This window comes from Coccinella septempunctata, chromosome 4, assembly GCF_907165205.1.
Source record: "Coccinella septempunctata chromosome 4, icCocSept1.1, whole genome shotgun sequence".
NCBI classification, from domain to species: domain Eukaryota; kingdom Metazoa; phylum Arthropoda; class Insecta; order Coleoptera; family Coccinellidae; genus Coccinella; species Coccinella septempunctata.
The window spans coordinates 13747468-13762868 of NC_058192.1; the positions used below are offsets into that span (position 1 = coordinate 13747468).

Sequence of the window (15401 nt, forward strand, 5' to 3'; positions counted from 1 at the left end):
TCAATACTTTTAAAAATTTTATTTCCTACTATTATTGCTAGAATCAAGGTAGGTGCTTTTTTACTGTATTGGCAACTCTGATATGACGCGCAGTCGCCTTAATCATTTTCGTTTCCGTTGATTCCTGCGCTGCATGCAAACTTGCTCAGCTTGTCTACTGTTCAGCAATTCCGTTTCAGTTCGCTGTGCGGTTACTTGTCATTTTCACCCGATTTTTAGTGGTATTCTCGTGTGTGAGGTGTATATTAACTGTAAATCAATATGAGCTGGCAGGATTATGTAGACAAACAACTCCTTGCCTCTCGTTGTGTATCAAAAGCTGCTATTGCAGGACACGACGGGAACGTTTGGGCCAAGTCGGAAGGATTTGAAGTAAGTCATTGCTTTATTGAACCAGTGCTAGTGGATGAATTGCCCATCAAAGGCTCTTTTTCCACTTCAGAAACTGGCGGAAATACTGAAATTCAAAGGTTCTACTAATTTTCAGAACAAAGATACCCCTAGGGCTTGGGTGTAAAGTGACTGTTGCTACAGTCGTTAATCCATTTTAGGAATAGACCGTTTGCATTATCGAAGTCTGAAAAGTGAGAACTTGAAAATTTCACTCATTATGCTTGAAAATAGATCTTCACCAATTTGCGATCCGACGTCAAGTTACTTCAAGAACCGGCAAAAACAAGATGGCCGCCACAGAACTACGACGACGTGTTGGATAAATTTACGATTCGCCCATTATTTAAACATGTTTTATCACAAAACGCTCAAATTAGTCATCATTTTTATCAATTCGTTCTTACTAATCAATTTTCACGAATATGTGGTTATGATAACTTTGTCCTTGGAGTTATTCTCATGAGAGTATTGTCATTAATTTCATTATTTTTTTCATCTACAAGTATGTGCTCAAATATTCCTTGGGAAAAGAACTGAACAGATCATAATTTTCTTTCATCCAACCACCTTTTGGATGGGACATTTTGACATGATCATAGATCAATCTGTGAAATGTGTAAAAGGTTGAAATTCTATGGTTAGCTCTTTCAAATCAGTGTTTCCAATAGTAAGAAATGTATTTTGAGTTTTCCATTTCCAATTTTTGGAAGTAACTGCCTGTGTACTAGGAAGGGTAGAAATGTCATTCATAAAGCCCACGTAAGGGGGCTACATTCACCACCTTATTGATCCGACCCTTCCTATTTTCACTCCCACTAATTCAACTTTTCATACAGTCTGCCTAAAGTAGCGGTCAGTGAGCTTTGCGTAACCTTCACCTTCAGAAATTGAAAGAAAATTCTATATCGTATTTATTGTTCACGTATTGATGCTGCACAAACGAAAAGACGTTTGTTTCAAATTTCTTTTCAATAGAAATCGCAGACTATGGAAACTGCTAATCCTCATCCATTTGCCCAGTTTTATTTCTTGTTTTAAAACGGTTTCTTAAACGAAGCCGAAAAATTTAGTTTTGAAAGCTTGCTTGATGGAAATTACTTGCTTTACGTTTTTTTTAACTTGTGAACTCCGCTAGTCACAGAGATTATTGGAATTCTACCACATATTTCTTTAAGATGAAAAAATCGGTCACAACTATGAGTGAAGATTATGAATCAACTTTCCGAAGAAGTTGATTATGGGAATTTGGGGAAAGAAAAAAGGAAAAACAGCGAAAACACGAAGATATTCGTCAGTTTCACTTTCGATATGCTTGTTTCTTGATTTCATGTTGAGCATGCGTAACTGAGGTCAATTGTGAAATTGAATATGGTAATTATATAATCCTGCTGTGCTTTCCATTTCACTTAAAGTAAAAACTATGGTAATTATATAATCCTGCTGTGCTTTCCATTTCACTTAAAGTAAAAACTATCGTGTGAATATGTTTACTCGCGTTGAGAATTCGAATAGATCGCTCTTAGTCGCATGTTAATTCGAGAAGAAAGTGGGATATGCATTAGCAGTATTAGCACTTTACATTTTGGTCGATCGGTTTCAATAAACCTCCGATTAATAATTGAGGGCGAACAATCGAAAATTGACACTAGCTCTAGTTTAAATATTTCCCGGCACTTAACATATGAAAAATGATCGACATCGCCTGTTTTTCACTCTTATCATCATAATTGCATCGTTATCTAGAAACCACTCCACGTTACAAATCAACAAGGTAGTGTATTGTGGTTGAAACAAGTTGTTCTTTTCGGGCAATTTCGTACATCTAAGATCAAATAGAGAGGAAGATAATAAATACCCGTTATACCAATGATGGTCGAGGTAACAGGAGGCACACAAAGTCCAACTTGATATTTCCGTGTATATTGACAGGTCAATTTTTATTTGGATAGCGACATCTTTGGATTGCAAATTAGTGTCCGATCATCCCCCTAAACGGGGTGTGAACACCCTCGAGAATGAAATGGCAATAGGGATCGAGTGACTCATCATTTCGAAGGTTGGAGGTCTTTTGGTGGTCGAATTGCCTGTCGTTCATTTCTAAACAGTGAAAGTGTCTGTTCAAAATTTCCTCTCATATTCTGTAACATAAGCTCAATAATACTTAATGGTATTTTAAGCTGAACGAGTTACATTTCTAACCATGCAACCAAGTTTTGCATTCGTCAAAATGTTTTCAGTTAATATCTCGGCCCCCCATGCAAAATCAGAAAAATTATGTAAACCTTTCATTGGTTCCAATCAATTTGTATCAACCCTGCTTGCGTGATGCTAGCAACCCCTAATTTTAAATGGGAAGGAAGGGCTGAGTGGCACCTTGTTTTAAAGGTTGCCTTTTCAAGAATGGTCAATAACAACAATTATTAGTAGTCACTCACTTATAAAGATACATGAACACAGTGTCCCAATTTGAAAAGGTACCACCTTTAATATCTGGGGCCTCGTGCGAAATCAAAAAAATGCCAAAGTTGGTGAACTTTGGTTCGTAGAGGGATAGTCCAAGAATCACTGATTTTTCAGAGTAGGTTATGGTCCAAATGCAGCTTGGATATGAGTCTCATATTCAAAGCCAACATTCCAAAGCGATAATAATAAAAAGAAAAAAAAAACTTGGATCGCTTTATACAGATTCGGCTATGAAAACTATTTCACGCACCCTACAATTTAGCCAATGGTCGTAATGAAAGTGAGTAGTAACAAATAACGAGATTACTTGCCTCTTCTGCAAGTGAATTACCGAAAGGTCAATTAAATCACGTGACCCTCGTCGCGGGCATTGGCGTCGGTGACGGCGTCATTGGAACGCATCGCTTTCCGTTAATCCGTCGATTGACCTTGCGACATGCATATTTTCCCAAACTCGAGGTCGGTCTCGGATGCTATCATCATTGAGTGCAGTGGAAAGCTATACAGGGTGGCCCTTACTTACTATTAGTAATGAATAATCGTCGTTCTACGCCTTGGCAGTCTTTCGGAACTGCGACTACTTGGATCTTTTGTTCTACTACTCTATGTACTTATTCAAACCTTAGGAGCCTTTCCTGTTATCCCATGGTGTCCAGGAATGGCTTGCCCATATACAGACGTTCCTAAATTCATGCTACAAAATTCAGGAAGTGAATGCTCGTATGAAATTAAGATGGGTGTCTTTCCTATAACAAAATGTCCTCATGACCGGGTAAAAGGTAAAAAACGAACTTCCTTATCACCATAATGCCATAGCAGCCTAGCGAGTTTTTAATGGCATTTCCATGTCGGTAGGGAACACTGGCTGTGTGAATCCAGGGCCACCAACGTGGCCTGGATGTTTGTTTTGAGATAGATGGACCCTCTGAGGGTAGCCCTAAGAAGGGGGGTGATTTTTTTTGTTTTATTCAATTCCTCGAATTCATAAACTCAAGGACGGAAATTCTGTAAACAGGCGATCTATTACCGATCCACAGCGTGTTGGAAATTTCGCTTTTTACAGCTTGACTTGCCTATTTATCCGAAAAAGCGTTTTCATGCGGTCCCATCCATCCATCTTGGATTTTGCGTTATTTTGTTGCTGATGAAGGTATTAAATACATATTCTGATGCGAGGCTGTATAGTTGTCCCATTTTTTCTCATTTCTTGTGTCGATATAAATTTATACTATAGTGTGATAGTCCTGTTGTTTTTTCGTATTTATAAATATCACAAAGTACGAGGGATGTTCTCCCTTCACGGAAGTATTTTGCCATCCGCTAAAACGCATCCTTCAACTCATTTTCTCCAATTTTCCGGCTGTTTGTTAATTTAGTTTTCAAAAGCATCAACCACTTCGACCGATGTAATACGTAAACCTCGTAATTTATCCTTTACCCGTGTAAATAGGAAGTCATTAGGTGCTAGGTCTAGACTTTAACGGTTAATGACACATTTTTTCAATGTTTTGGCCGTTCAATTACCTACTCATTTATTCGAGCAGCAGTGTGACTCCGAGCGTTATCTTGATGCAGGAGGAATCTTTTGAACGTTTTTCGCCAACTACTGGAGAACCTGAGGCAAATAATTATAATTGTTGATCTCTAAATAAAAAAAACGATACACGGTTAATCTCGCGCGGTCTTTCGAGCTTGAGTCAACATGTATAGATGGAGGGAACTTTCCAAATATTTTGTGTATAAGTTCTACTGTCTTTCACACCAATCTTTGGAGTTGCTTGAATGTTTCGGACATTAATTTGCCGGTCCTCTTCAGTCATGTTTCGATAAGATTACTAATTCTTTCCTTAGCTGCCCACAGTAGGTGTTTCTTAAAATTTTTTAACACTTTACTAATCATGCTGATCATACTCATTCATATATGTATTTAACTCCTTTTTTAATTTTTTCCTTTAGTTCTCATGGCCAGATACCTTCGAATTTCAGTATTATAGTCTAATTTCCATATTAACCTACAACAGATGTTGCAATAACGTTCATTTTTAATTTCAGGTAACAAAAGAAGAATTGCAGAAAATAGTACAAGGTTTCGATAACCAAGATATACTCACATCAGGTGGTGTCACCTTAGCAGGAAATAGGTACATATACCTCTCTGGTACAGACAGAGTAATTAGGGCAAAATTGGGTAAATTCGGAGTACATTGCATGAAAACCACACAAGGTAAGACGTTCGAAAAATTTCATTTTGCTTAGTAGGTATATGTATAAATTTATGGATAATGAAATTTGAATAACTCAAGTGAGCCTATATTTGTTCGAACAAGTATGAAGTGTCAGTTGAATTAATTTTTATTGTTAATTTGCATCTGTTGATAAAATATTGACGATTGCGATATGCCAGGTCAATCACTTGTTTACCAGATTTGGGTAATTAAGATTTGTAATGAGTTTATTTGGACAGTTGTTACAGGCTGCGATGGTGATATCACAATGATGAGTGATAATTCGGTTATTTTGTTTACTGATCATTTTTCTTACCCCGAATTAATCAAAATATAATTAAAAGATATTATACGTAAGTATCAATAAAATATTGAATGGTAACAATGTGATTGACATTCAGTGAAAAACATTGTATTGACGATACTAAAAGATGAAGAAAAAAACTGATTCACTATTCTCATCATTAAGATAACACTAAGAAGAAAGGTTAAAATATGCATCAACATGTCTTTATAAACGAGTTCGGTAGTTTCGAAATCGTTAAGGTAGGTAATTTTTATAGGCAAAGAAAAACACAGGAATCCTGTGATCACACAAAGATAATTAAAAAACCAAAACAGTTTTCTTCCTTTGTCACTTCTACAGTCGCTTTTGTGAAATTAAAGGAAATATCATCATAATACTCTAAAAAAAACCGGTCCTTTATGGCTCAAATTTTACACCAACGATAAGGTATCTTTTATTTAACGCTGTTATTTTAGTCTCTACTGATGTAGACTATTCAGAAGCTCTGAAAGTTAACGGAATCCGAACAGAACAATTTTAATGGTACATATCATATTTTTTTTACAAACTACTCCTTCCCAGATAAAACATAATTGTCTGATAAAACAAGGCTTTCGCAATATTTATTGAATTAAATAAAAATTACATAATTTTTGAGACCTAAGTGTATATCTTTTTATTATTATAGGAAATAAAAATCTAACGCATTGCTGGAGATGAATATTCTAACTGAAACTCGAGACATCTAGTCTACGATGGATTAATATAGATAACACGTAGTGGTATCAAATATTTATTTTTGGCCCTGCAGGTCATCTACACAACACATTCTCTACATTTCTCTGGTGAAAAATCTTTCTCCAGCGTCTCTGCCAAATTAATTTGGTTTAGCATGTTTTTAGTTTTTTTTTTCTTTCCATGAGTCTCTTGTAGTTCTAAATACAATATACTAGAGGAAAAATAACTCTTCAAGTTATCTTTAAAAAAGTTCAGGTCTAGTTTTCCTGAGTTCCTGTCCTGTTCAAGATGCGAATTCTGCCCTCCTAAATCTCCTAGCTTTCGTCGAATGAGGTTTTCAAATTTCATTAGTCCAACAATCCTTCGAATATCCAGGATATCAACCGCATAACTATATTTGCTTTTTATTTGTTTCAGCCGTCGTCGTTTCCTTATATGAAGATCCTATTCAACCTCAGCAAGCAGCGTCAGTGGTAGAAAAGCTAGGTGATTATTTAATTACCTGCGGTTACTAGAGGTAAGTTATCGCTCATTTACCCACAATAAACAACGATAAAACATCCAAATAATTGTCAAGTGTAAACGTTTGCTTTTTCATGGGAAATTGCGGTATGTTATGAATCCTCCTGATGTTAGATGATGAAAGGACGCATTTAGCCGACATATTTTACTGAAATTCATCATATTCTTTTTTTTTTTTCATGACGTGGAAACTCAAATATCTAAGATGTCTGAAATAACGTTAGGTATAAGCAAAATACTGAACGACAAACAAAACCTGTATTTTACTGTACATAATTTGTACAAAAGGCACTATTCCAATCAATAACACTCAACAATCATTTCTTGTATCTTTTCGATGTGTTGAAGAGAAGAGGAATTTTTTAATTGCGCAAATATAAACGGGTCCCATCTGAAACCAGACGATGTCTACCAACCCGTTTGACCTTGTTGGTGTAAAGGGGGCATGAAGTAGACCCCTCGCATAGGATACCATCGGCAATAAACAGCTGTCCGTGGTCGAAAGCTCAAGCTGCTGGCGACCAAATTTTGGCTTCACTTGACATCATTATTGAAAATATAGAAGTTTCCTAGTGTAACGTGAATATATTTTAGGACGTGCTTCTGGTGGTCGAAATATAGACCTACGTCTTAAAATGCAACTCTAGGGAGTTGATGCGCCCTCATATTTAAACATGTTCTGTTAATTTAACATACAAAAACGAAATTTATCATTCGGGATTTTTGGATAAGTAAATTCTCAAGGTCATAGAAAAAAGAAGGGTGCTTTGGTAGGATGAAGAAATTAAAGCTTTGATTCTGGTTCTATGAACTAAAGCGCGTGTGAAAGATTAAAACTGGTTGCTTGTTAAGAGATTTCTAGATAACAAAACTCACTTGAAAAATATGTAAAAAAATTACTAATCTCGAGTAATTTTGAATATACAGTTATTCAAAATTCTGATAATTGTCCATTTTTCAGTGATCAGTTATACCATTTAGATTTAATGATGAATCAATTCATTCAAATAGTTGCGAACAACATTTGACAGAAAATGGTCTTTCTCATATCCATCAATATTGAAGATTATAGGTCTAGTATAGTGTTTCCACAACGGATTAAGATATGAAGAAGGGCAGTCATTCCAGTTAACAAATCAAAAATATGAAAAACCTACGTCCTGTATTACTGGTTTCCACCATGACTGTAGTGCCCTAAGACTTTCTTTTGTTTCAGGTGCGCAGCCGCTGAAAGAAGACCATGCCAAGCGGTTCCGTAATAATATATATATAAAGTTGTATTTTTTTTTTCAAATAATAACAGCGAACAGCAATGTGTATATCGAGTGCATCATCAGTATAAGTTTGAGTTCAGAGAACGTCAATTTTGTGAAATATCTTAAAATGATTTCAACCGCAATCATAATTTTCATTATTTCTGGGGGGTAGTGGATTATTTTATAAGCAGGTGCTTTGTCTGCCCGAAATATTCATTTCCCAGCACGCGTCGGTGCTTATAAAATGGTCGACAAAACTTCCCACGAGGTTCTGAAATTTGTTTTTCAATCATGAAGTGAAACAAGTTCTGGAAACATTTTATTTTTTCCAACTATGGTCTCAATTTATCATTGTTTTTTTTTTAAATAATATAAGAATTTATAAAATGAATGGCGTGTTTTTTAATCAACTAGCATCGCTGTGCCAAGTGTTGAAGAACATGATGTTTTGAATTTATTTAATTAAAGCATTTCATGTTTGCTTTTCATGAAACATTGCTTTCATCTCAGAAAATATTTGATACTGAAGAACTTATTCGAGTTAGGATTTTTAATAAAAAAATCTCTAGTCCCGCTGTTATCTTTCATTCAAATCATCCTCGAGTCCTCCCCTGTTAGTAATGTTATAGTGTGAAAACTAGATGTGAAAATGAAAACTTTACCGCGGTGGTTCCAATTAAGCACAAACATAGCTGTTAAGAGATGACATTTGAGCCATTCAACTTCGGTAAGGTTTTTTCGTACTAAACTACTGTTAATTTCAGCTTCTTAACCAGTTCATCGCCGCTTTATCCACTACCCCCACATCCATCCCTCGCGACGGTTGGTGTAAACAATATAGAAATTTCCTTTGGTTTTAACAACGAAACCCCGTTCATTTCTGCGTTAAAATTGTGATAATTCTTTTAGATTAGGTCAAATTCAGTATTCCGCATCTATCGACGCGTCACCGTTACACCAATCCAAACCCAGTAACGATTTTTGTAAAATCCGGACCTCTCGTGGGGTCCCTTGGATCTTACGAGACTTGTTACATGCTGCTGTATCATTGTTGTGAAGCGTTTGAATGCTCAGATCCTATATTGTAAGTCATTATAATTTTTTTTACCTATTGTTTTCAATCGAATTGTAGCTTTGTAAAATTTTTCTGACAATTCGCAGAAGGGATATTGTGTATCAAGATGAAAACATAATAAATTTGTATTATAAATGATCGGATTTGATTGAATAAACCTGGTCACGATCTTCGGATGGGCCGAAGCGGAAATGGCTTGGGAAGTGAGTAATATCACGTTTGCCGTTTCCCCTGTGGTCTAACTGTCGTGGTTATTGTGTCCCTGTTTTGGTATGCGACAAACGAGTCGACATTTGTCATCAGATGAAAATTGTTGTCTGTGGGTTAAAACTGCCGGTGGTTTCAAAATTTTCAATCTTGAGGAGATTATGTGCTCAGTGTTGTTAAATCTAACAACTCTGGTCGAAAACCCAAAAATGGTCAAAATGAGCGATTGCTCATTCACATAGAACGTGTGAAAATTGACCGGAGGGCCTCACTTATTGTGAAGTCATCATTGACAATAAAGATCTAATTGAATGCATAGCAATTAATTATTGGAATCTAACATTTGTCTTGAAAAATAAGATGAGAAGTTTCAAAATTAGAAGAAATTCATGGACACAATTTTCAACATCAATTTTATTCACTACGAAAGGCGACGATTGTTTCTCCCCCAATTGAAGTTTGAGGTAAGTATTTATATCTGTTTATATTTAATATTACTGCAATAATAGTTCGGCAATGAATAAATTCAATAGATGGACGTAAGCAATAATATTAGAAATCTGAAGGAGAGAGTTGAAAGTTCCTCATTCAAGATGAGAGAATGCAGTGACAATGTTTTGCACAAAAATCACTAGGAAAGCTATGTGTACCCAAACGCACATGAATAACAAGCCCGAACTACACTCAAAATTGTCGTAATTGAATGTCATTCTTTTCTTAGAAAAAAAAAGAAATCAAGTTCCATTTCACGATAACTTTTTTTTTTGGTTATGTGAAAATAGTATCATAGATTTCTGATGTCAGCTCGACATATATCATCGAATTTTCAATCTTTTAGGCGTGAAAACAACAAATCTGGTTACTCTATAGACTGGCAAGTACAAGTTGGAAATGACCTTGCATCTACAGAATTTTCTCAGTTTGAGGTACTGAAGTTTCGTTTCCTCATCGTTTGTGTTACGAAAGTGGTTGTGAATGAAAATTGCTTTAATTACTGTATTGTTTCTGTTAATGAACGTTTTGAAGATATCGATTATCAAGTGAGTTCACTTTGATAACTCTTTGGTACTGTTATTTTATCGAGGAAAACCACTATTTTTGAAATGAATTCAAATTGTTTTTGTTGAGTTCGCAGTGTCGTTAGGCGGTGCTAAAAAAACCGATTCCTGATTTTTGTATATATTTTTTCCAAAAGCAATATATTCCAGAACTAGAACTTAGAACTAGAATTTGAATAATTTTTGAGGGATGGAGTGAAAGCTCTGGATGGTTAATCCCTTCGTGATTCCAAAGTTGCTTCTAATCTATCTCCCGAAATCTCCCTCGATCAAAAGTAACCAACCCTGCAGATAATTAACAACATTTGAAAGTTTCAGTTACAATTGAAATATACATTAATTATTATTGTATATTTCAAAAGATTGCTCAAGAAATATCGAAAGGTGGAGGAGACCTTGAATCTTACATGTACAAATACTGAATGAAGTACATATTATAGGTGTATTGGCGAAATATCACTTTCATCAACTCCAATGATTGTGTGTTGGTCGATTAGTCAACATCTGTTAAATCCATATTCCATAAATGATATAAGCTTTGCTGATAACGTATCTGGTTATTTACTCTTGCTTATCAGCAGTAATTAAAAATATGTTACTTGTTACTTCGCAAAGAGATGCGATTATATTTCAATGAGAATTGTTCGATTTTTGTTGTTTCAGATGTGTTACGTTGGATTACGATTGAAATTGGGGTGACTACTTGGATGATATCAAAATAAAATAAAAGTCTCATAAAAATGAGCCGGCAAAAGTATTTTTTTCGAAATACTAAAAGAAGGAAATTTGAATTTTTTTCGCACCTGGCATCTTCGTTCCTCAAGACATCCTACTGATACTTGGCGAATTTATTCCCCTACGGAGCAATAGTCTATTTTTCTCTCAACAAGTGTGACACCGGAGGTCCAAAAAATATGAAAAACAAATTTGAAACATATTTGAAGAGGGAAATAAATCATTTTTCGAAATTCGAAAAAATAATTATCTCAAATTTTCAAAGGAGCCTGGCAAGGGGAAATACCCTTGCTGTGAGAACGGTTCATGGAGATTCCAAAAACGAATAAAATTTATCACAGCGCTCTGATCCAGAATATGAAACAATGCGAAATCAATTTGAACCGTATAGTTTTAACTTCAGAAAATATCGAGAAACTGTAGATCTCACCTACATACAACAAGCAAATTCCTGTTTCTATTCGAAGTACCCGCTTACCAACTAGTTAAAATTGTTGGCCAGCAGTATGATAATACAATAATTTGCATTTTATTTGAATAACTAGTTTTGTACAAATTAATTCAAATTGGGGCAGAAAACAACACTTGGAATAGATCAACCAGGGTTCAATAATTATTTAGTGATGCAAGATATGATCCTATTCTATTCTATTGTCTATTGTTTATCAGCTCTTTAAGGATAAAGTACGAGAGATATGAAAAAATTTGCTAGAATAACATTGCAACCCTTTCATTGAATTCCCTTTTGAGGGGAGTTAATTTTTGCAATTTACGTTCATTAGATTAGACTAGAAATCTTGTCATAACTTCTGTTAGGAAAATGTGAAATTCATAATTCGAATGGCAATATCGGCGAAGAAAACTTTTGTCGGAAATACCTACTACCTTAAACGGAAAAGACGAGATTTTATTTTTTTTAAAGTACCTGAAATCTTATATACCTACTCAGTATGAACTACCGAAAAAGGAGAAAGTCAATATTGAAGCTGATAAGCGCTTCTCAAGAAGGCTTTGATATTTCAATAGAGCTGAAGTTTTATATTTGAAATTTCAGCACAGAACTGCCGAAAATAGCCTGTCGACTACAAAATCAAAATTTGTGAAAAATAGCACTGAAATGTACCGTTAAGAAAAAGTTTTGTAACTTACGATTTCGGGAGGCTGAAGATATGTTTTCGAAATAGTGAGATTTCGTTTCCCTGAACAAGTTGAAACATGTGTTTTGTTTCGAAATGTACTGTCGCAAAAACGGCACAGGGGTATACCTGGACTCCATATAAAGTACTAGGGCTTCAGGGGTGTTTTATTCAGAACAAGGAATATCGGTTGTTATCGAACGTTTTATAGTAGTTCTGTACCGAAATGTACTTTCGAAAAAAAGGTTTGTACCCCCAAATAAAATGAGTAAACCGGTTTCGGTTAGAGGCCGAAAACACATCCCCCACATTTAGAATTGCAAAGTTTGTTTACGTCAAAGTTTCGTACTTGTTTTTATACCGAAAGTTTTGTACCGTGGGATTAAGGGGTCTTTATCATAAATAAAATAGTTCAGACAGTTGCTATATAAATGAAAAGAAAATGATTTATGACAAGGGGATATTGAAAAAAAGGACATTCTAGAGTTGTAAAAAACGTTCTGCTTAGTAAAGATGAACAGTCTGAGACAGGACTTTATTCAAGTTAGAATTATTGTCAATTTTTATTTTTTTTCCAAGCTATAGCAGAGTGGCCAGACCGAAATATCTCCGTGTAGCATCAACAGCATTGAACCCGTCTAGCCGCAGTCTATGATCGATCCGTCTGTCTGCCTCCCCCACCGCGCTCTGCGGGAGAAGTGGGTGGTATACGTTCGGGGTGCGCTAAATAAGTCATTTTTTTTATCAAGTATATTCTTCGAAACTAATCTAATTCAATTAGATTTCATTTCATGGTTCGGAAGTTTTTAGGGGTTTCCTTTCAGTCCGACAATCATATTATTCATACTTGGGTAAATAAACGTATTATAGTTTTTGTCCCAAAAAGGATAGAAAGCTTCTGTGAATTTCTCTGGGAGTCGAAGACATATTCCTAACATGTGAAATATGAGGTATAAAAATGAAGAATTGTGTGTAAAAATTGCTGCGAGAATTTTCTATGAATTTAACTTGGATTTTGAAAACCGGCCAACTGGGGAGGGAACATTTCGAGGATGTTGAATGACATACCCAAAATTTTGAAGAATTTGAAAAAAAATTGCCTTTCTAGTGATAAAATTTTACAAGGTTGGCACAAGTTTCGAAACTCGTTCATTCAACTTTTCGTATCAATTTGAATGACTTATTGACACAAGCGACTAAAGCTAAATTAATTCCGCATACAGCACGAAATTCTTTCCACTAACAAAACATTAAAATAATATTGCTTTCGATTATGTTTGGGTATACCTACCTGATAAACACAACCGTTTTCTTTGGGACCTCTCAGTGTTTAGGAATGAAGAGTATGGATGTCAGAAATGAAAAAAAAATTCAGTATACAGTATCTATACAGGGTGTTCTACAAGCTCTATGACAAACTTTGACAGAAGGTAGCTGTGCTTCTTTTGAAATTTTTTTTTCCTATGAACGTAGGTCCGATTCATTTTCGTTTGAGGGTTACAAACATTTGAAATTTTTTTTATTTTTCATGTTTTGAGTAGGCCGACAGAAAATATGGGTTTTTTAATTATTCATTTGACACTTGTTTCCTTAAGGATGGTATCAACAATAACCATTAGACAAAGACGATTTAAGCAACGTTTTAGTGTAAACGTTTGGGGTGGGATTCTAAAAAATGATTTGATGCCAGTGCATGTTATAAATTTATCGTTTGAATGCAATTTTTTGGAGCACAACGTTTTTGACTTCATTGATGACTTATTAGAGCTCAACATTGTTTGAAATATGTGGTATCAGCACGATGGTGCACTACCAAATAGAGGAAGACAAGTAGTCAGTTGACTGAATAAATGGATAGGTCAAGGAGGACCAATGCATGGCCACCTCGTTCGCCTGATCTAAATCCCCTAGATTTTTATTTATGGGGACATAGGAAGCAGCTTGTTTATCATGTTGAAATCCAATCTCATCAACAATTACTTGATAGAATTCAAGATGCAGCGAACCAAATACGAATACGAAACGATGTGATCCGCCGAGTAAGGGCATCATTAGTTCGTCAATTTGAAGCTTGCATTCAAGCCGAAGTTAAACATTTTGAACAATTTTTATAGTCTCAAAATTTCCATTTATTATTATGATTCGAACATAAATATTAATTTTTCAAATGCTCATATCTTCTAAACAAAAACGAAACGGATGTATGTTCATAGGAAAAAAATGTGCAGAATAAGCACAGCTACCATCTGTCAAAGTTTGTCATAGAGCTTGTAGAACACCCTTTATACCTACAGGGTTTAAATGAATAGTCACGCAATAAATTAAGGGGAGATTTCTTGTCCAGAAAAATAAAAAATAAGGAGGGTAGAATCATATGAACCTTTTTTTTGAGCCCCTGCTTGAATACAGGCCTCTATAAAGGTGTCACCGAAAAAGCAAATTTTCAATTTTTTTATCAGTCTATCTATATACTACTCACTCTAAGTACCAGTGCGATTGTCTGAGGGATTGCTAATATTTATTATCATATAATGGGAAAACATTTATGATAATTGTTCTTATTACCTTTAATGAGAAATTTACTCTGAAAGGCTTATCATTATCGAATGCCAATTCATGAAATAACTCTCAATATAATCGTTAATACGAGAGTGAATGCATTCACTTAACGTCTGAATTAAACCTAATACTTCCTGCTACGTACATGTTTGTAGACCTCGGATAATCTGCATATACTGCTGAAACTCATTGAGAGTTGTATCTTTTTTCATGCGATTATAAAACGATAAGATTTCATTTTATACTTACTTATCAGATTACAGAAGAGTAATGGAAGTTATGAAATTGTTCATTTTCGAGGGAATTACTGAATTAGGTACCTTATTATTTGCTGAAACAGTGCAATAGATTGTCAAGTTTGAGTTGAAGTGGATATCCATTTCTCCAAACAACTTTTTTCAGATTTTCCTATCAACTATGATACGCTTTGAAGAGTTCTCATCTTGGGTATTGCCATTCTGTATTGATGAATTTTTTATCAACCCATATTTATTATAGGGATGGAATGGTTGAATGTGACGAATTCCGTTGTGAAATTCCGAGTTTAGTGGATGAAGTCGTAAAAATTAAATTCCCAGATTGTAGTCGAAAACTCGAAAATTCCCACTTTGAAGTCAAAAAAAAGGCGGTGGCCCTTGAAAGCTTTCGTACAAATCGTACATCATCCATTATAGGAATGATAAAATATATTATGTTTGATAGATGAGTCATATTCACTGTTTTCCTTCCACATTTCTTCGCGTTGGTC

The 15401-nt window shown here is 35.1% G+C and overlaps 1 protein-coding gene across 1 annotated transcript; it reads left to right on the forward strand.

The window, feature by feature from the left end:
- Window positions 1-124: 124 nt before the first annotated feature.
- Window positions 125-9094, forward strand: LOC123311389 (profilin). Its single transcript, XM_044895291.1, has 4 exons — window positions 125-372; window positions 4909-5080; window positions 6523-6622; window positions 7844-9094. Exons 1-3 carry the CDS (start codon window positions 262-264, stop codon window positions 6618-6620), a joined length of 381 nt encoding a protein of 126 aa, XP_044751226.1. The 5' UTR covers window positions 125-261; the 3' UTR covers window positions 6621-6622; window positions 7844-9094.
- The last annotated feature ends 6307 nt before the right edge of the window (window positions 9095-15401 follow it).